The sequence below is a fragment of the Pelodiscus sinensis genome, chromosome 1 (genome assembly GCF_052426305.1).
Source record: "Pelodiscus sinensis isolate ZL-2025 chromosome 1, ASM5242630v1, whole genome shotgun sequence".
Lineage (NCBI taxonomy): Eukaryota > Metazoa > Chordata > Testudines > Trionychidae > Pelodiscus > Pelodiscus sinensis.
Window position 1 is genome coordinate 325,463,090 of NC_143052.1, and position 21,938 is coordinate 325,485,027.

General features: G+C 42.8%; 1 protein-coding gene across 1 annotated transcript in view; it reads left to right on the plus strand.

Annotated features, from left to right (window-relative positions):
* CNTN5 (contactin 5) overlaps positions 1–21,938 on the plus strand; it is a 1,036,023-nt gene that overhangs the window by 1,001,087 nt on the left and 12,998 nt on the right. Inside the window, exon 21 of the mRNA XM_089775740.1 lies at positions 7,104–7,213. Within this exon, the coding sequence (XP_089631866.1) occupies positions 7,104–7,213 (110 nt within the window). The remainder of the gene's footprint in view (positions 1–7,103; positions 7,214–21,938) is intronic.

Sequence of the window (21,938 nt, forward strand, 5' to 3'; positions counted from 1 at the left end):
TCTAGCCCTCAAGCACAGAAGTTTTCTTATTTCAAGGGGAAAAAAGCTTTTATAATTTCAAACAGAAATATAATGAATACTGATTAAATTTCCAAAGAAATACAAATCCAGCCCTACCCAAGCCATGAACTCCACTGGGCGGTTATTAGAAATGCAGATTTTTTGCTATATTGTCATAGAGCAGCTAGTACTGTGGAGCCTCAGTCCCTGAGTGGGGCTTCTAGTCATTAGTGTAATGTGAATAACACCTAATGAACATTGACTGTGCAAAGAAGTTTTCCATATAACTTTGTACTGACTCATTCAGCCAGGTGGAAAACCAAATTCCATAGTTATTTTGGGAAGAGAAGTAGGCAGATGGCATATTTCAGAGCTTTTAGAATTTTGCTACCTGATCTGTTCAAGGCCTGAAAATAAACATATGAGGAAGACAGGAAAATATATTATGAGATGCATAGTGAGATCACAAAGGCTGAAATGTTTCCTAGTTATCTCAAACTTTCCTCGTTTTTCATTCTTAGCCTTAATTAAATTTTTTTAAAAAGTTTTTTTCTTCTCATTTAGGAGAAATATGTAGTTATGCACTTTTAAGTATGGCTGCCATGGCTCATATTAAAACCTTACAGCTCTGTGTATCAGTTCATAGCTAAAGCTGAACTGCATGGGATTTATGTGAACCTGAAAATTAATAAATTGGCATATTAGTGGTAAAATACAAAGGATAATTTCCTACCTTGGCCAGCTGATCTATCTGGATCAGAGCCTGTAAAAGTTCAACTACAGCTGTCTTCACTGAATTTTTAAATAATGAAATCATAATCCTTCTACTGGGGAGTTTACTGAACAGTCCTTTAATTAATGCTGCTAACCCTTTTGGGAAGTCATATGTATAATCAATATTATAGACACATCCTCTCTGTTATTTGGAAAACTCCAGCTGTTATGTCACTCATTACAAATGTATCATTTATATTAATGAACTCAGTAAGTCTGTTTTAAACTTTTAATCTATCAGATCTTGTTTTTTATCACTCAGCCTTTCCATTTTATACCCCGTAACAGAGAGAGACATCTGCAAGTAAATTAATAACTTCAGAGCAAAAGGTGGCTTCTTCCACTGCATAGAACTCTGTGAGTTATCAGCACACTAATATTCTGTGATAGAATTAAGAGAAGGAAATAACAGTTATAATTGGAGGGAACATATTTTTTCCAAACTATTCTTTGGATGCTTAACTAGTCTCCTGGGAGCTCGATACATTTTTATGCCAGTGGCAAAGCTGAAGCTTTAAGATGAACTGGAAAAATAATTACTGTTTCATATGCCAGATTAGAACCAGGATATATGTATTGTAGCAGGGCTCCGGCCATTTGCTTCCTCAGTCCTGCACTTCTAGGTGGTTACAGCTGGCCTCAGAGGCTCAATGTGACTATCAATATAACCTCTCTCTCTTTCTGGAGGTAAGGGTCACACCATAACAACTTACTGAGCCACCTTCATCACAGGCCAGTCAATAGGTTTGTGGTGAGACCTCCTCCTTAATCTCAGTCTCTCTTCTTGGGGAGTGTCTCTATAGTGGAGTGGGGTGAGTTGGGGGGAATCCAGGCTCACCCTCTCCTCTGGGTCCCAGCCCAGACACCCTAATGGCAGCAGCTACAGATAGTTTTTCCTCCAGTACCAGAGCTATAGCTGTTCTCTGGGTCACTTCCCTTCCCTCCTAATACCTGACTACACTCATCCATCCAGCTCTTCCACAACACACTACGGGTATGTCTACACTACCCCGCTAGTTCGAACTAGTGGGGTAATGTAGGCATATCGCAATTGCAAATGAAGCCCGGGATTTGAATTTCCCGGGCTTCATTTGCATAAGCGGGGTGCCGCCATTTTTAAATCCCCACTGGTTCGAACCCCGTGCAGTGCGGCTACACGGGGCACGAACTAGGTAGTTCGAACTAGGCTTCCTAGTTCAAACTACCGTTACTCCTCGTGGAATGAGGAGTAACGGTAGTTCAAACTAGGAAGCCTAGTTCGAACTACTTAGTTCGTGCCCCGTGTACCCGCGCTGCACGGGGTTCGAACGAGCGGGGATTTTAAAATGGCGGCGCCCCACTTATGCAAATGAAGCCTGGGAAATTCAAATCCCGGGCTTCATTTGCAATTACGGTATGCCTACATTACCCCGCTAGTTTGAACTAGTGGGGTAGTGTAGACATACCCTATCTTACTAGCCCCCTGCCCTCCCTGAAAGGGAGCCTCTTAAACTAGTCCCAGCAGGTTCTTCATGGGCTGCAGGCAGGGCCGGATTAAGACCTTTAGAGGCCCTAAACACTGAAAAGATTATGGTGCCCCCCATATGTAATTCAAAATAAAAACAATACTATACCGTAAAATAAAATTTTATTTTTCAAAATGACACAAAACTTACGTGTATGCTGAAATTAAAATAGCTTCTTTCTAGATTTTCTGATTGCAAAATTCTGGATAAGTTCATCGAAGCTGACTCGACGAAGCAGGTCTGCTTCCATACACAATAGGGAAAGTGAATCAAATCTGTCCTGACACATTGTTGTTCTCTGAGGGTTTTTTATTCTTTTCAGCTGAGAAAAAGGGCATTCTGAGGAGTTCTGATTTTTCCCATGATGACTATTTCGATGCTTTTTTTTGAAATATCAAATATCAAATTTTTTCAAAAATATATCTTTTTTTTTTTTGGTGTCTCTGCTTTGCTGGTGCCCTAAGCACATGCTTAGTCTGCCTATTAGATAATCCAGCTCTGGCTGCAGGTGTTCTGATTTTTCTGTCTCTCTTAATTGCCTCTAGCAAGTTCTTAATGTGCTCTAGTACATTCCTGTTGCTTGTTTCCATAAAATGAGCTGCCATTGAAATCTTTGCACCTCTTACTGCTATGTATCAGAGGGGTAGCCGTGTTAGTCTGAATCTGCAAAAGCGACGAAGAGTCCTGTGGCACCTTATAGACTAACTGAAGTGTAGGAGCATAAGCTTTCGTGGGCAAAGACCCACTTCGTCAGATGCATGCATCTGATGAAGTGGGTCTTTGCCCACGAAAGCTTATGCTCCTACACTTCAGTTAGTCTATAAGGTGCCACAGGACTCTTCGTCGCTCTTACTGCTATGGTACCTGAGAGTCAGCGTCTCTTTCAACCTGTGATATTAGAATTGAAGATTTTCTTTTAGCAACCTAACGGGAGGCAAGGAATATAGTTCCCTCTTCTGGATTAGGTGTTAAGTCATCAATATTGCAGGATAATGATTAGTCTGAAGCAGCTCCTGCCCTGGTCACTCAAGAAACAGAAAGCTACTCAGCCAATGGCCAGCACATTTACCTTCTACCAGACTATTGCAACCAACTGGTCCGGGTCTGTCTCAGTATAGACCCAAACAGTTTGAAATAGACTGCAAAGGGCCTGTCTGATCATTGACACACTAGGGGCCAGCTTATGTCTCCTAGTCCTATTCATGAATTGAAACACTCCATGCTTAGATCCCCCACCTTCCATCAAAAGAAACGATGAGCCATTTTGGTGGTACTACTTGCCACCCCTTCCCCATCATTTTGAATCCTGTAGAGGGTCTCCACTGGAAAAGGGTATGGAGATTGAATAGGCTTGAGGGAGGACTAGGCAGGGACTGCAAATCATCCCACCTAAAGTCCTGTGGAAATCAATTAAGAAAATAAAAAAGAAATACAGTTTATTCACTTTTCTACGGAAAAATCACACCTTCTTTAGGATTTAGGAGAGAGAGTGCTTTTCCAGGGCATCCTCATGGAGATTTTCTCCCTCTAAGATCTCTGTCACAGAAGGAGGATGATCTTGACCAAGGAAATTCACTATTGGATAAAGTCTGTTGCTGAAGTATGAGGCAAGGACTGAGGTAAAGAGGAATGGCTCCTGGCTAAAGAGCATCAAGAACCTCTGTAAAAACTCCTCCCTAGTAGTAACTTGGGAAGAGAGCAGAGATTAGTAGTAGAACTGGCTAAGCAAGGAGACTTGGTTGAGGCTCTTTTCCACAAAGGGATTAAAACATTGGCCTTGCCTGAGTTGGGCCTGCACTTATTTTTGTTTTAGAACCTGTTTCCATAAAATTAGCTGACACTGAAATCTTTTCACCTCTTAATGCTATAGTACCTGAGAATCAGGTTCTCTTTTAATTGCCTGTGAAATTAGAATTCAAGATTTTTTCTTAGCAGCCTAATGCAATGCAGGAATGTAGTTCCCTATTCTGGGGTAGGTGTTAAATCATGAGCTATTTCAGGATAATAGTGCTACTCTAAACTCTGGTCTTGGGAATGAAAAGTAGTGTCTTTGGGACATTGCCTGGGACCTTTCCAGATTCTATTTTTTGTTTTTATTTGATCATTGAAAGTTAAAGAGATTGTGAGGAATGTTGGCTTTTTTTCAGTGTAACCCAAGGAAGAGATCAGTAAATGTAACATAAAATGGAGATCATAACATCAACAGCAATTATGGAAAAAATCTAATGAACCTGTGAAACATATAGTTAATGCTACATGTACAGTATAAATCATGGCACTGTACTAAGCCATGGACTATTTTATATTATAGCAAATTATATGGCCCTCATCTTATTTGAAACCATAAAAATTACCATTTCATCTTCATAAACTTTCAGATAGTCATAATATACCTTATTTCTAAAAATATCATTTTGGTCCCTTTACTGAACATTTTCATTCTTGGAGTCTAACAGCAGCAAAATTGCAGTGAATAATTGCCAGACATCTAAGAAATGCATTTACTTCATAAATATATACATATTTTTACTTACTCTACTGAAAACAGTTATATATCCCTTTGATTTTTTTGTGAGCAATACATAAACCCTTTCTAGTGAATGGTATGAAAGAGAAATTATTTTGCCATTTTCAGAAAGTGTAAAAACTCCCACTGAACATTTTGTACACACCACAAATTATTTATTGTATTATAGTCTTCCCTGACAACAAGACAATTGCTCCTATAATATAAAAACTAGAAAATAGCTTTAGCTGCACAAATCTTCGAAGTATTTAAAATAGAAAAAAAGAATGCACTTAGTGAACAAAAATATCTTACAGATTATATTTCTCTGTAGCAAAATATTTAAGTCCGGAACATCAAATCACTTATGCTTTGTAAACATTATAATTTGTATTACTACATCAAAAGGGCAATCTAAGTAATAATGCATCATTATTAATGTAAATCATTTTGAATAAAATAAGTTCTCATTTTCTTTAGGCACAGCTTTGAAAAAAAACAAACAAGCAAACAAAATAAAAGAATTGAGCAAAAGGAAAGCAAAAATCCCCAAAAGGATTGTCAGGGAGAAGATATAGGTCACCAGTGCTGGAGCACATAATGTAATAGAAAATTAGAGATGGGAGAGGAGATAATTACTATATAAAGATTTACTTTAACATCCTTACTATAGCAATTTACTATAATAAAATATAACATAGGCTGTGGCAAAAGGAAATTCTTTTTTTCTAATCATATTATACAAACCCTAAAATTCATCTTTTAACAAGTTCTTTTATGTGCCTCTTTATAATGTAAAAGCTGGGACCTCTGCATGGTCAGACTGACACATTACAAAATATAATAAGATATGTTAGGCCAAGAAACAAATTACAGGCTTTGTTATTCCCGATTAATCTGAATCCAGCTTCTTTCTAAACCAATCAGCAGACCCAGGAGGGTGGTAAATAGCTATTGTATGCATGTGCTGTAATGTAAAGTATTCTGAGTTCTATATTCTCGCTTAAACATGTTGCAGTATGATTTTGTTAATTTCACACAGAATGAAAATTGCCCCAGGTACTAAGCTCTCATAAAGCTAGAACCTAAACTATACATAGGGATTTGTGTAAACCCTCTGCAATCATAGTGCTCTCTGTAAACCAAGATGATCGTACAAATCCGTGGCATATATTGTCTCAGTAGTGCTCCCTAAAGCTTTGAGTTTATATTTTCCTATTTTCCTCCTGCTCTTACTTCTCTTATTGCTGACCAATTCAGGTGGTTTTTAAAGATTTTTTCTGACTCCAATGCTATGCAATGTAAAATCTGATAAGAGCAGAGCTAGCTAGAATCAGAAATCAAAGAATTATCTTGCCGTCTCTCCAAGAAGGTGTGTAACCTGTGTTTTAAAAATGTGTTTACATGTGCCAGCAACCTGAAGGGTCGTTTAGTACTAATATGCTCCTAAAAAGTGCATTTGCTTTTCATTTCACTCCATCAGTGAGTGTAACTGCATGAGTTTTTAAGCCACTGGTTCAACTCAAGAGCATGGTCATCTGAGCACTTTCCATTTTCACCTGAGGAAATGACAGAGTAAGGGACAACGAATGCTTTATTTCAGCAGTTCTCAAACTGTGGCATGGGACCCCCTTTGAATTGAGTCTCCTGCACTAGTTTAAACTTGCTGGGGCCTGGGACTGAAGCCACCACCCAGGGCCAAAGCGAAAGCCTGAAGGCTTCAGTCCTGGGCAGCAAGGCTCAGGTTGCAGATCCCCTGCCTGGGGCTGTAGCTCTTAAGCTTCAGTTTCCCCTCTCTCCCCCAGACTGGTGAGGCTTGGGCTTTAGCTTTACACCAGGACAGTGAGGCTTGGATGGGCTCAGTCTTTGGTCACCTCTCCTGGAGTCATGAAGTAATTTGTGTTGTCAGAAGAGGCTCGCAGTGCAATGAAGTTTGAGAACTGCTGCTTTCATTATTTATGCAGTCATGCAGTTCTGATGGTAAAGACCTGGGGGAGGGGTGGATAATGTTGAAGACAAGAATTAAAGGTTGCTGAAAAGAAATCACTTAACTCGGTCACGGAAAGGGTGTTCTTCATTGTATACATTACTGGGTCTGTCTGTAATAAGATATTGAAGGAACATGACACAAATAATGAAATATAATAGAGAAAATCTTTTTTATTTTGTTCAGTTTTTCATACTTACAACAGCCACAAAGCTTTATGCTGAGCAATAAGGTGCAATACAGGAGGTATATGACACTTTCAGTGGTCGTGCTTTTGATATATACAAGTTGTTTCAGCAGCAGTTTATGATTTCATTTTTTCTTAATACAGAACCCAGTGCTGCTCCTACTGATGTCAAGGCTACAGGTTTGTCTGTATCAGAGATTCTGGTTGCGTGGAAACATATTAAAGAAAGTCTAGGAAGACCACAGGGATTTGAGGTATGAATGCAGAATAGTGTAACAAAAAGTGTTGTTGTTATTGCTAACATTGCTGTTTGCTGAAGTGTGGAATGGTGAAACTTCAGTTGACATTATGCTCATAGTATATGACTATCTGTAGGAGAACAAGAGCTACAGAAAACACAGCTGAAGTTCTGGCATATCCTTTATTTGCTTGTTCAGGCTTTAAAACCGCCCACTATTAGCTCTTATAGCAGTGGTGGGCAACCTGCTGTCTGAGAGCTGCATGCAGCCCATGAGACATTTTGTAAACATTATAATTTTTATTATTTCCTGCACATTTTGCCCCTGTGCAGGATTGCCAGGTTCTACTGGTTTTCATTCATGTTGTTTTTTCCTGCTGGTATTACAAAAGAGACAAGCACTTAAAGTAAGGGCAAGTGAAGTAAGTTGCGTGCTGATTGCACACAATGTTGACTATGAGAGCTAAGTGCATCCAATGAAAGTGCTGCTACAGTTCAATCGGCACCCTTAGACCCCGCAAATCCTAGGTACACTAAACCAGGAGACCGTCTTGGGTAGGACAATCTTGCAGCCCACTGAGATGAAGCCAACTCTAGGTTGCCCCTCATTGTCTTCAGCTTCTCCCGGGACCAACCCAGCATGGAGAGGAGGGCCGATTACCTCCCACAACAGCTTGTCCCCAGGGAAGGGGGTTGGGGAGGGAGGAGAGGTGCACACCCTGCCTGCCAGCTTGTCCAGGGGATCCAGGATGGGGGAGAGGCTGTGGAGGCCAGCCATGCTGGCACTCCCTGGGCCCGTACCAAGGAAAGAGGGGCTGAACTGTGGAGGGGCCATGTAGGCCGGCCCTGCTGGCACCTCCTGGTCCTAATCTAGGAAATGCATGGAAGGGGGCTGTGCAGGCCATCCCAAGCAGTACTCTCTGGGCCTGGCAAGATGGTGAATCCAGGCCCCAGCTGGCCGCTCTTTTGCTAGTCCAGTTGTCACTCTATAGTATCGTAGTCCCTCTGATCATCCACCTCCCTTTCCTAATTCAGGATGATCCCATTTTCCAGTGACAGCCAAACACTGACCTTACTTTAAGATAGGAGAAGAGGAAGCTGCCTACCAAATTTGGTGGTCTTAGCTCTTACCTTTTAGGAGGAATTATTAAACAAACTGACTCACAGATGGACACACAGATAGACAGACACATAGATACACATTTCTAAAATATAGAGATATATTAACTGGCTAAGTCGGAATTTATTAAACCAAGGTTAAAGGAGAGAAATAGGAAAGGAAAGAAATAAAATCGAGAAGGAAAAATTGTACATCTGTGTTGGGAGGGTGGGTGAGGGGAGCAAAGTCTCACATCTCAGGAAGTATTTAGATTTCAGGCAGTGTCATCTGGGTCTCCTTGGACCAGTCTGGTCAGGACATCAATCAGAACTAGAACAAAAATGATCCTGGGCCTCTGGCCTGGATAGAGGGGTCTCGTCTACAACTGCAGCAGCTTCATGCGTGGCAGCTCTGAGCCCCTTCCCAGAGCTTATTAGGCAGGCCACCAAGCTTAGAAAAATCCCTGATTGTGATTCATCATGTGGTTAATCGCACTGTTAAACAGTAAGGGTACGTCTACACTACAGCGCTAGTTCGAACTAACTTAGTTCGATTAGTTAATTCGAACTAAGCTATTCGAACTAACGCATCTAGAACTAAAAACTAGTTCGAACTAGCGTTTTGCTAGTTCGAACTAGCAAGTCCACATTGAGTGGACTCTGAACAGGGCTTAAGGATGGCCGGAAGCAGTGCCGGCAGGGCATAAAAGGAGGACTTAGAGCATGGAGATGCTGTCTCAGGCTAGCCGAGGGCTGCGCTTAAAGGGTCCCGACCCCCACCCCGGACACACAGTTCTAAGGGGTGCCCCGCTTGCAAAGAAGTTCTGGCTTGGAGTGCCCTGAGTGCCCACACTGGGCACATCACACCACTCGGCCATCAGCCCAGCTGCACTTGCCGCAGGCTGCCATCTGGGGAGAGGGAGTAATTGGGGGGCTGCAGGAGAACTTCCACCCCCAGAAGCCCGCAGAGCCAGCCCAGTCCTCCCCATCGGGGGCTCGTACCCCATTCCTCCCTCACCTCCTTCCACTTACCCTTCCTTAGCCCCCCTTCTTATTGATGTACAAAATAAAGATAACGTTTCTTCCAACATTGACTCTGTCTTTAATGAAAAAAAACTGGGGGAGACTGGGAAAAGGAGGTGGGAGAGGGGAAGAGAAAGGCTGGGAGAGGGGAGGGCAACTAACATGATCAGGGGTTGGGAACAGGTCCCAGATGAAGAGAGGCTACAGAGACTGGGACTGTTCAGCTTAGAAAAGAGGAGACGGAGGGGGGACAGGATAGAGGTCTCTAAAAGCAGGGGTTGGGTGGAGAGGGTGCATTCAGAAAAGTTCTTCCTGAGTTCCCATAAAGAAGGACTAGAGGACACCAAAGGAAAGGAATGGGTAGCAGGCTTGAAACTAGTAAGAGAAAGTTGTTCTTCTTGACAAAGCAAATAGTTAACCTGTGGAACTCCTTGCTGCAGGAGGCTGTGAAGGCTACAACTAGAACAGAGTTTAAAGGGAAGTGACATCAAGTCATGGAGGTTGGGTCCATGGAGTCCTATTAACCAGAGGGTAGGAGTGGTGTCCCTGCCCAAAGTTTGTGGAAGGCTGGAGAGGGATGGCACGAGACAAATGGCTTGGTCATTGTCTTCGGTCCATCCCCTCCAGGGTCCCTAGGGTTGGCCGCTGTTGGCAGACAGGCTACTGGGCTAGATGGACCTTTGGTCTGACCCAGGACGGCCATTGTAAGCTCAGGGCTCAGGGTCGGGGGTCTCAGTGGACCCCCTTGATTTTCATGCACACCTGGTCCTGGGTGGCCAGGCTGGCAGCTCTCCTGCCCTAGACGGCCACTTTCCTGTGCCTAGTGCGGAGATCGTGGACGAGGTCCACGATGTCCGCACTAGCCCAGGAAGGTGCCCGCCTCTTGCGGTCCAGGGCAAGCTCCCGGGAGCCACCAGCCTGGTCCCGGCAAGAGGGGGTGGGCTGGGGGGCATCGGGTGGGTGGCTCTGTGCCGTGCCAGGTGCAGGGTCTGGCTGGGTGCTGGCAGGCTTGACCTGGCACGGGCACCGTACCCAGCCCGTGCCCCTTTAAGGGGTCCGGGGCCGGGAGGGGGGCATAGAGTTTCCCTGGTGTTGGCCAGAGTGGCCACCAGGGAAACCTGGGGAGGGCTAGCCTCCCACTAGTTCGAACTAAAGGGCTACACAGCCCTTAGTTCGAACTAGCTAGTTCGAACTAGGCGTTAGTCCTCGTAAAATGAGGTTTACCTAGTTCGAACTAAGCGCTCCGCTAGTTCGATTCAAATTCGAACTAGCGGAGCGCTAGTGTAGCACCTATTAAAGTTAGTTCGAACGTCCGTTAGTTCGAACTAACTTTGTAGTGTAGACATACCCTAAGGCTGTGTCTACACTGGCATGAATTTCCGGAAATGCTTAAAACAGAATAGTTTTCGTTATAAGTATTTCCGGAAAAAGAGCGTCTACATTGGCAGGCTGCTTTTCTGGAAAAGCCCTTTTTCCGGAAAAGCATCTGTGGCCAATGTAGACGCGCTTTTCCGGAAAAGAGCCCCGATCATCATTTTCGCGATCAGGGCTTTTTTCCAGAAAAGACTACTGGGCTGTCTACACTGGCCCTTTTCCAGAACAGTGTTCCAGAATAAGGACTTATGCCCGAGTGGGAGCAGCGTAGCTTTTCCGGAATAGCGGCTGATTTTGTACAGTAGAGCGTCGTTGCTTTTCCGGAAATTCAAGGGCCAGTGTAGACACAGCCTAATAGAATAGCTGCTGATTTTCCGGAATAAGTGGCCCAGTGTAGACACAGTCTAATAGAATAGCATTTATTGACATATGTTACATGTTTTCTACATTTACAAATATATTGATTTCTGTTACAACACTGAATACATAGTAAATAGTGTTCTTTTTATATTTATCTTATTACAAATATTTGCACTGTCAAACACAAAAGAAATGTGAGATAAATGTGGGTAAACAGGAGTCATACAGTTCTCACCCCTGAAGCTCAGTCACAAATTTAATTAATGTATTATTTTTGTAACAAGCATCATCAGCATGGAAGCATGCTCACTAGAATGGTGGCTGAAGATGAAGGGGCATGCAAATCTTTAGCCTATCTCGCACATAAATACTTTGCAATGCTGGCTACAAAAGTGCCTTGAGAATACTTGTTCTCACTTTCAGGTGACATTGTAAATAAGAAGCACACAGCATTCTCACCCATAAATATAAACAAACTTGTTTCTCTAAAGGCACGTCTATATTACATGGAATATCATTGGAGCCATGTTCAATCTTCTGGGGTTCAATTTAGCAGGTGTAATATAGACACACTAGATCAAATCATTGGCACTGGTATTCCTACTCCCCGCTAGGAGTAAGGGAAGCTGATAGGAGCATTTGCTTCTGTTGAACTCCCTCTGTGTGGACAAGGATTTGAGATATGTTGACTCCAGCTATGTAATTTACGTAGGTGGAGTTGCATATCTTATTTTGACCTTCCCGTGTAGTGTAGACCTGGCCAAAGTGTTTGCCTGAACAAGAAGTAGGACTAACTGCACTTGTAAGCTCTAAAAATTTTACATTGTTTTGGTTTTGAGTGCAGTTATGTAACAAAAAAAAATCTACATTTGTAAATTGCACTTTCAGAATAGATTGTACTACGGCACTTGTATGAGGTGCACCGAAAAATACAATTTCTTTTATCATTTTTACAGTGCAAATATTTGTAAAAAGACTAATATAAAGCAAGCACAGCAAACTTTGTATTCTGTATTGTAATTGAAATCAGCATATTTGAAAATGTAGAAATTTATCGAAAATATGATTAAAACGGTAAGTGATTTTTTTTGTTGTCATTAATTTTTTGAGTTAATTGTATGAGTCAGCTGTCACTAATTGACAGCCCTAATGTCCTCCTATGGATTGCTCTTGTAAATAGCATCCTAAACACCATTTCTAAGCTGCATTTATTTTCATTTTAGAATCTAAAGAAAATCATAATCACTTCTGAAACTGTGAAAAGTCTTGGAATAGCCATTAGATTTTCCACTTACACCTCTTATCTTTCCCAGTAGTGAAACCAAGATGGAGTTGGTGTGGAGACATGTGGGTTTTTGAAATATCTTCATATCTGCTACACAGAGTTCAGAGATTAAGTTAGAAAATGGATTACAGGAGTTGCAGTAATTGCTTCAGTCTGCAACGATGTTGTTTCCACTTTATAAAAACACATTACTGTGTCAAGGTCTGGAAGCGATACGGCATGGCACTTATGCATATGCTTAACCATATGTGCTTAAGCCTCTTTAACTTCAGTGAGTTCTGGATGAGGCAATAAATACACAATTCAGAGGAATCATTTTTAGAGAGTTAATTGTTCTCATATTCCCATATTAAAAGCATGTCTGTTTCCATCTTTCTCAATCACTCTTTTGTACTGCTGGAGTGACATTCTTGGAAGTCATGAACCAGAGCTTAATCTCAGATATTCCATTTCATCCTGAACCAAATAAAGTCCCTACTAGAGAAAGTAGTTTTAGGGCAAGAATAAAGAGGATTCTGACTTCTCTCACTTGAATATGGAGAAATATCAGTAAACTTTTAGCAAAGTAGAATGAAAATCCTTGGGATTCTGAATGATATAATATTAGAGGTAGAGCACAGGGAAATGTTGCTTCCTTCCTCATCAGTTATAGTCATAGTTCTCAAAGACTTTCTTTGAACTTGTTTTATAGTCCAATCCAATACACATAACTGAATAGACTTTGCCAGTATTACTGCTTCTAAAGATCATGCCCAACAGCTTAAGACCATATTGTAGCATGTCACTCAGTAAAACTCAGAAACAGAAGGGAAAACACTCTGGTGACTGATCCCATGAGATTTCATAAGAGAGCTCTTCCTGGGAGAAGAGTGAAAGGAGGTCATGTCCTCCAAACCCCAAAGTTTCCAGGGATGTGCAATAAAAGGAAGCTGCATCCACTCCAAGGGGATTGCCCATAAATTCTTCTTTTGATTCGCACCACCAGCACCAGCGCTTACTCAGAAGTTATCCTACATCAGCTGACCTTGTCTTGTTTTTCCATTGGTTTTTTTTATCCTCTCTGGAAGAGTGAATGTGCAGAACAGATATAAGTGATGCTACCAGCAGCGTTAAGCTTAGCTGGATTTGCAGCTGGGAATACCACCAGTTTTGGAGGGTAGCAAGCAGCCCTTTGCCCATTCACCCAGACTCATCCTAATCAGATAGGGTATGTCTACACTACAAAGTTAATTCGAACTAACGGATGTTAGTTCAAATTAACTTTGATAGGCGTTACACTAGCGCTCCGCTAGTTCGAACTTAATTCGAACTAGCGGAGCGCTTAGTTCGAACTAGGTAAACCTCATTCTACGAGGACTAAGCCTAGTTCGATCTTACTAGTTCGAATTAAGGGGTGTGTAGACCCTTAATTCGAACTAGTGGGAGGCTAGCCCTCCCCAGCTTTCCCCGGTGGCCACTCTGGCCAACACCAGGGAAACTCGTATGCCCCCCTCCCGGCCTCGGACGCCTTAAAGGGGCACGGGCTGGCTACGATGCCCATGCCAGGTGCAAGCCTGCCAGCACCCAGCCAGCAGACCCTGCACCTGGCACGGCTCGAGCCAGCCACCCGATGCCCCTCCAGCCCTCCCCCTCTTCCCGGGACCAGGCTGGCGGCTCCCAGGAGCTTACCCGGGACCGCAAGGGGCAGGCACCCGCCTGGTCTAGTGCGGACATCATGAACCTCGTCCATGACCTCTGCACTAGGCACAGGAAAGTGGCCGTCTAGGGCAGGAGTGCTGCCAGCCTGGCCACCCAGGAGCAGGTGTGCATGAAAATCAAGGTGGTCCACTGAGACCCCCGACCCTGAGCCCTGAGCTTACAATGGCCGTCCTGGGTCAGACCAAAGGTCCATCTAGCCCAGTAGCCTGTCTGCCGACAGCGGCCAACACCAAGTACCCCGGAGGGGATGGTTGAAGACAATGACCAAGTGATTTGTCTCGTGCCATCCATCTCCAGCCTTCCACAAACAGAGCCATGGACACCTTTCCTACCCCCTGGCTAATAGGACTCCATGGACCTAACCTCCATGAATTTATCTAACTTCTCTTTAAACTCTGTTATAGTTCTAGCCTTCACAGCCTCCTGTGGCAAGGAGTTCCACAGGTTTACTATGCGCTGTGTGAAGAAGAACTTTCCTTTATTAGTTTTAAGCTTGCTACCCATTCATTTCATTTACTGTCCTCTAGTCCTTCTATTATGGGAACTAATGAAGAACTTTTCTGTATGCACCCTCTCCACACCACTCATGATTTTATATACCTCTATCATATCCACCCTCAGTCTCCTCTTTTCTAAGCTGAAATGTCCCAGTCTCTTTAGCTTCTCTTCATATGGGATCTGTTCCAAACCCCTCATCATTGTAGTTGCCCTCCCCTTTCCCACCCTCTCTCTTCTCCTCTCCCACCTCCTTTTCCCAGTCTCCCCCAGTTTTGTTCAATAAAGAGAGATTCTATTTTTGAACACAATTGTCCTTTATTTTGTACATCAGGAAGGGGGGCTAGGGAAGGGTAAGTGGAAGGAGGTGAGGAAGGAATGGGGTACGAGCTCCCGATGGGGAGGACTGGGCTGGCTCTGCAGGTTTCTGGGGGTGGAAGCTCTCCTGCAACCCCCCAATTGCCCCCTCTCCCCAGATGGCAGCCTGCGGCAAGTGCAGCCGGTCTGATGGCTGAGTGCTGTGATGTGCCCAGTGTGGGTACTTCGGGCAATCCAAGCCAGGACTGCTTTGCAAGCGGGGCACCCCTGAGAATTGTCTGTCCGGGGTGGGGGTCGGGACCCTTTAAGCACAGCCCTCGGCTTGCCTGAGACAGCAGCTCCACGCTCTAAGTCCTCATCTGATGCCCTGCCGGCACTGCTTCCGGCCATCCTTAACCCCGGTTCAGGGTCCACTCTGTGTGGACATGCTAGTTCGAATTAGCAAAACGCTAATTTGAACTAGTTTTTTAGTCTGGATCCGTTAGTTCAAATTAGCTTAGTTCGAATTAACTAATTAACTAAGTTAGGGTATGTCTACACCTCTACTTCTCACAGCAGTAAGGAGCAGAGGTCCCTTACAGTGTCTTTTCTATTTTTTTGAGTTCATAAATGTTGGTGGACCTGTTCCTTTCAGTCAGACCAGTCAGTGACCCTGACCTATCAGCCCATATCATTATACTAATTATTATTAATTATTATAATTATGATTGTTGTTGTTGTTGCCATTGTTATGTTTCATTTACTGGGCAATTCTCCACACTGAATTGTGCAAATCCCTTGTCAGCCCTAGCTTTTTATATTTTAGTCACACTCCTCCTTTGTGTTGAACATGCCCCTTTCCCGGTGTATGTGACTAGCTACTATCTGGAAAAGCTGATATCATACTGTTTTTCATTTATTACAACTAGCTGCTATATAAAAAGAATAAAATTATACCTAATACGGATTGTAGTGGCATTGCAAATGTACCTCTCTCCATCCTGAAGTGTTTCCATTCACTAGTAACCTTTGTCTTCAATCTCCAAGATAGTCTTTTATCCTCTGAAATTTCTCCCTCACTACACCCTGCCTTTTAACTTCATAAATGAGGCTTCATATAATACCCTTTCAAAAAAATTGATGTCTATATAAATTATGGCTACTATTTTCCTGTGCCCTTATCCTATTGATTTCACTGATTCTCAAAATGTTTTAAGGTTTATTTCATCCCTTCCACATTTATTCTGTCAAGACTGAAATAATTAGACTTTTATTTCTCAAATGAAAATGTTTTCTCTGAAGATGACAACTGTTTCTAGAAGAATCTAGCCTTGATATCTTCTATGTTTGCTGCTCTGTCATATAATGCTGCTTCAAATAGCACAGAACATGTTAATTTGTTGGGGATAGTTTGGGTTTGAATGAGCTTTTTTCGGGATAGGGACTGCATCTTCCTTTGTGATTGCAATGTTCTTAACATATTTGCAGTGCAGGCTAAATAATAAATAATACCTGTTTTAAGTCCTGTGTTGGCTCACTTGCTGAAATGAGGTTAGTGATCATCAAAATTAGTATCAATGGTTATTACTAATGGCTCTTTGTGCAGTGCATCACTTTTAAACTGCTAGTTTCAAATGAACCTAAGGGAGCTAAACATCTAATTCCCATTAGATTTCAATTCATGGAAGTACAATTCCCTGGTAGGAAGACGAGTAAGTTTCTCCTTCCCTTTTCTGGGGATTACATTTTTCTGGGGATTACATTTTATTCTTCTCTGTAATCAGTAGACAGGGGGCAGAAAGGAAAGTGTGGATGCAATTCTCTTCCTGCTTCCAACCCTTTCCAAATTTTCCCCGCAGACAAAGGAGTATTACAGTGAATCACTCCATTTCTTCCTTACTCCACCAGCCTCCAGCAGAGTGTTGAGCTTAGTGGCCCTGATTCACTCAAGTAGGAGAATAAGACTACGACCCTCATCTCCCCAGAAGGCCAAGCAAGGGGCAGTGTAGTTCACAGATAGTATTATTCATAGAATCATAGAACCATAGAGCTGGAAGAGACCTTAGAAGGCCATCAAGTCCAGCCCCCTGCTTTAGGCAGGACCAATCCCAAATAAATCAACCCGGCCAGGGCTTTGTCAAGCCGAGACTTAAACACCTCTAGGGATGGAGACTCCACTACTTCTCTAGGTAACCCATTCCAGTGCTTCACCTCCCTCCTAGTGAAATAGTTTTTCCTAATATCCAACCTGGACCTCTCCCATCACAACTTGAGACCATTGCTCCTTGTTCTGCCATCTGTCACTACTGAGAACAGCCTTTCTCCATCCTCTTTGGAACCTCCCTTCAGGAAGTTGAAGGCTGCTATCAAATCCCCCCTCACTCTTTGCTTCTGCAGACTAAACAGACCCAACTCCCTCAGCCTCTCCTCATAAGTCATATGCTCCAGCCCTCTAATCATTTTGGTTGCCCTCCGCTGGACCCTCTCCAATGTATCCACATCCTTTTTGTAGTGGGGGGCCCAGAATTGGACAGTACTCCAGATGTGGCCTCACCAGAGCCAAATAAAGGGGTATAATGACATCTCTGGATCTGCTGGCAATGCTCCTCTTAATGCAACCTAATATGCCATTAGCCTTCTTGGCTACAAGGGCACAATGTTGACTCATATCCAGCTTTTCATCCACTGTAACCCCCAGGTCCTTTTCTGCAGAACTACTACTTAGTTGGTTGGTCCCCAGCTTGTAACAATGCTTGGGATTCTTCCATCCCAAGTGCAGGACTCTGCCTTTGTCCTTGTTGAACCTCATCAGATTTCTTGTGGCCCAATCCTTCAATTTGTCTAAGTCACTCTGGACCCCATATCTGCCCTGAAGCGTATTGGCTCACTTGAAGTAGAAAGGTTTAAATGGTCAGGAGCTAATAGTTTGGAGGGACAGTATAAAAAAAACACCGCATACTGGCCTGGTTTGACTGATGTGACTGGTAATTTCTACTAGTAAGTGCCAGAAGTGCAAAAGAAAAGGGTCTTGGATTGAAATTCATTGGCAACAAGGTAAAACAAAAACCCTTGTAAAATGCCTGCTCTTTCCCATGGTCTGTTTCCCTTCATAGCCTTAAGAATTAAGTTATTTCACAATGTTTTAAAAATTATTATTTTCCATAGCACATTGTTTATAGTGAAATGCCAACATGATGGCTTAATCTGTGAACTGCAAACAAAAACTGTCTAAAAATCCAGCTACATCATGAAAGTGAGCTTGCTAAATGTTCTAGTTACAAGTGATACCTGATGATGAATAACTGCAGTCCACAGTTAAAATGCTGCCCTCATATTCAAATGCTATTGAACCATGAGCAAAATGACTTGAAAGCATCAAAATAACACCAAGGTGCTACATTCTCAAGCCTCAATTTGTATTCTGTCTGCAGTCAGGACAACAGGGACAGTCACCTCTCTGGCCTTCACATTTCCTCTCTGTTTAGTAACAGCCTTATTAACGAGATTTTTTTTAATGTTTTGAATGTTTGGTCTCATGTCAACAAAAATGACAGAATAGTTACTAGAGGTGAATAAATCAGCAGTGACCCAGTTTAAACACCACCCCTCTTTGCACTTTGCACTGAGAAGTCATGAAAGGCAAAGTAACATGTCCAATTTCACATTGTCATCCTTGAAAGGAGGTGCTAACAGTTGTCACATAAGCTTTATGCCAGGCTTGTTGTGCTCATTTACATCTTCCAAAGCACCCATTACTTCTGGCTTCAGTGCAGATTTGTCAGCAGCCCTCTGATCTTAGTAAAAATATGCCGAGGATGCTTTAATAAATAAATCCAGTGTGTAAACTACCACAAAACAGTTCAAATTATAGAAGACACAAACAAATGTGCATCAAAGTTTGCCTGACAGCAGTTATTTACCATACAGACTGATTTTTTTTTTCAGGGGGGTGAAGGGAGGGTTAGGAAAAAACTCCAGGAGAAGTGAAAAGCATATGTAGCCAGAACCTACAAGAAGTTAGTGTAGAGGCTGTTTTCCTTTCCGTACAGTGTGTGGCTAACACCTGTTTTTGGAATCCATAATAAAGCTGTTGGCCTCAGGCATTATTTGTTTTCCTCCCATCACTAATGGAAAAAAAATGAAACCCTAATCAGTTGGCAGGAATAAGAGCTTAGGTGTTGATTTTTTCTCTCTCTTTTCATTTCTGAAAAGCTAAGGGCTGAGATTTAAATCACAGACAAGGTCACAGAGCTGTTGTGTCAATGTCATAGACATTCCCCCAAGAGTTAGTATCTTCAGGCTCAGATTAGACCTAGTTCAAAGATCACTTTTGCCAAACAGCAAATCCAGAGAATGCGGAGTACCATTTTTCAAACATAATGGGTATGTCTAGACTACATGCCTCTGTTGCCAGAGGCATGTAAATTAGACTACCTGACATAGTCAGTGAAGCTGGGATTCAAATACCCCCGGCTTCACTAAAATAAAAATGGCCACCGCGCTGTGCCGACTCAGCTGACTATCGACTCAGCGCGGCAGTCAATACGCAGATTGGTCGACAGGGAATGCCTTTGTCGACCACTCCCTTATGCCTCGTGAAACGAGGTTTACAGGAGCGGTCGACAAAGGCATTCCCTGTTGACCAATCTGCGTCTTGACTGCCACACTGTGCCGACGATCAGCTGAGCTGGCACAGCATGGTGGCCATTTTTATTTTAATGAAGCCGAGGATATTTAAAACTTGGCTTCATTGACTTTGTCGGGTAGTCTAATTTACATTCCTCTGGCAACAGAGGCATGTAGTCTAGACATACTCAATGATAATTACTTCTGTCCGATTTGTCCTGTCAAAGAACTGCATGGTGATCTTCTGTGCCCTGATATATAACACATATATACCAGATTTTTTTACATCATCTGAAAAGGCAATTGTGTCTATTGGGATGTCTCATCATAATATTGCAATATTTAGTGCACAATATATTTTAGGGAAATTTCGTACATTCCTAGGTTGGTGAGGTATATTTCCATCAGATGTTGGAAAAGCAAGATAAAAAAAGGGGAACTAGTATTTCACAGGTATAAATATGCCATTTAGCTGGATTTCACTTAAAGAAGGGGTAGGAGGTGAATATTTCCATAAATAATATTGGCTATTAGAACAATCAAATGGTTTTTATATGTAGCTGGAGTAAAACTCAATGCAGTTCTGCGAGGATTCAAACAATTACAAAATTCTAGGCTTTTGCTGCAGCATGAGGGCCCAATCCAACTCCCTTTCAAGTCTTTAGTAGGGGTTGCATCAGATCCTAAATCCAAAGAGAAATGTCTTCCTGTTGACTTTTCTATTCCCTTTGCAAATCCTCTACAGTGTGCTATTAAAATTCCAGGGTTGCTAAAGTAGTTGTCAGGGATAGTACTTGGTCCTGCTGTGAAGGCAGGGGACTGGACTCGATGACCATTCAAGGTCCCTTCCAGTTCTAGGAGATAGATAGTTTAAAGCCACCAGTCACAGATGTTTAAAATTAAGACAAAATTACCAAAGCCCCTTATTTCTCGTACAGTGTAGGTGGCATGTAGGGTTTTATACATAACTTTTCTTTGGACAAATTCCATTGAGACTCCACTTCCAAAGAGAACGAATAGTGTTTACTTTTGCCTTTCAGTCAATTTCTTCTTGCAATTGGGGTGAAGAATTAAGATTGGTTGATCTGCCTTTTGTCAGTTAGACCTAGGTTTTTTTTTACTGTTTCTGAACAATAGCCATAATAATAGTTCATGAAGATTTAAGAGGTGGCAACTGTTCATGAACCAATAGGTGTGTGGGTTAGATAGTCTCCCTAGCTTCAGAGACCTAGATGAAATCCCAGATGAGCCTCCAGTTATAGTGTGAGTAGTTGGAACTGAATTTGGGACCTCTGTGCATGAGCTTCTACTGCTTGAGCTAAGAGCCAGCTGACACTCAGAGAAGGCTGCAGATCAAATTCATTTCCTCTCTCTCTCTCTCTCTAAATGGTCTAAGTGCCATTACATTGGACAGCACACCACACCCAGTAGATGTGTGAGATACAACTGCCCATGTTGAGATTCCCCCCCAGTACTCCTACAGCCTCCTTAGCTGCTGGAAGTAGCATTATGAATAGCTCAGCGAGCTCTCTGTGCTGAGGAATGTCAAAACAGAACAGCAATCTGTCCCTCTGCAGCGGCAGTCTACCTGTCACTATGTTTCTAGTGCAGGGCAGAACAGGAGCAGTCCAATGATTTGCTCTTTGTTCCCCAAATGGACCAGCACACTCAGCTGCCAGATATTTTCTGGAGTTTTGAAAGCAGGAGGGTGCATACCCTCAGAGCCATCAGGACAGGCATTGTGTGATAGAGGCGGAAGTCAGTTTTGTCAACAAAACATGCAGTATAGTATATAAACTGGCTCTTTGTCGACATTAAGCAGAGGGGTAGGGCTGCTGAGCAGGGAGGTGGGGAAAAGGTGCACAGGGGCAGTTTCCCCAAGGACTGGTGATTGAAAAGGGCCAGGAACTGCCCTACCACAGGAACAGCAATGAACAGAGTTCCAGGCCCTTCAAATAACCTAACCGCGCTTCTTCCATGCAAGGCCCCACCCCTTCCAGAGTGTGGAGCCAAGTCCCACCCACCCCCCAACCTTGCCCATAAGCTCAGTAAGTCTGCGAGCCCCCTTGAAAAGGGGAAAATTTAAAAGGGTCTCCTGAAGGTGGAAGTTTTTGTAGCCAAAACTTGGCATTTTTTTCCTGAGAAAAGTCACATTTCAGCATGTACACTCTCACTGTTTTATTGCCAAAAAGCGACAAAACATGGTCATGAAGCCATATTCCTTAGTGTGCATCTACACAGCAGGGCTTAACTTGAAATAAGCTATACAAATTGAGCTATGCCAATTGCGTAGCTTATTTCAAAATAGCTTATTTAGAAATTGTGAGTATCTATGCAACACTTATTTCGAAATAGAGCACTCTTCCTCCCACTTCCCTTACTCCTTGTACAATAGGGGTTACAAGAGTCACAGTAGGCAGTCCTCCAGCTTGACAGTATTTCAACATTATTTCAAAATAACTGCCTGCTGTGTAGACGCGGACTA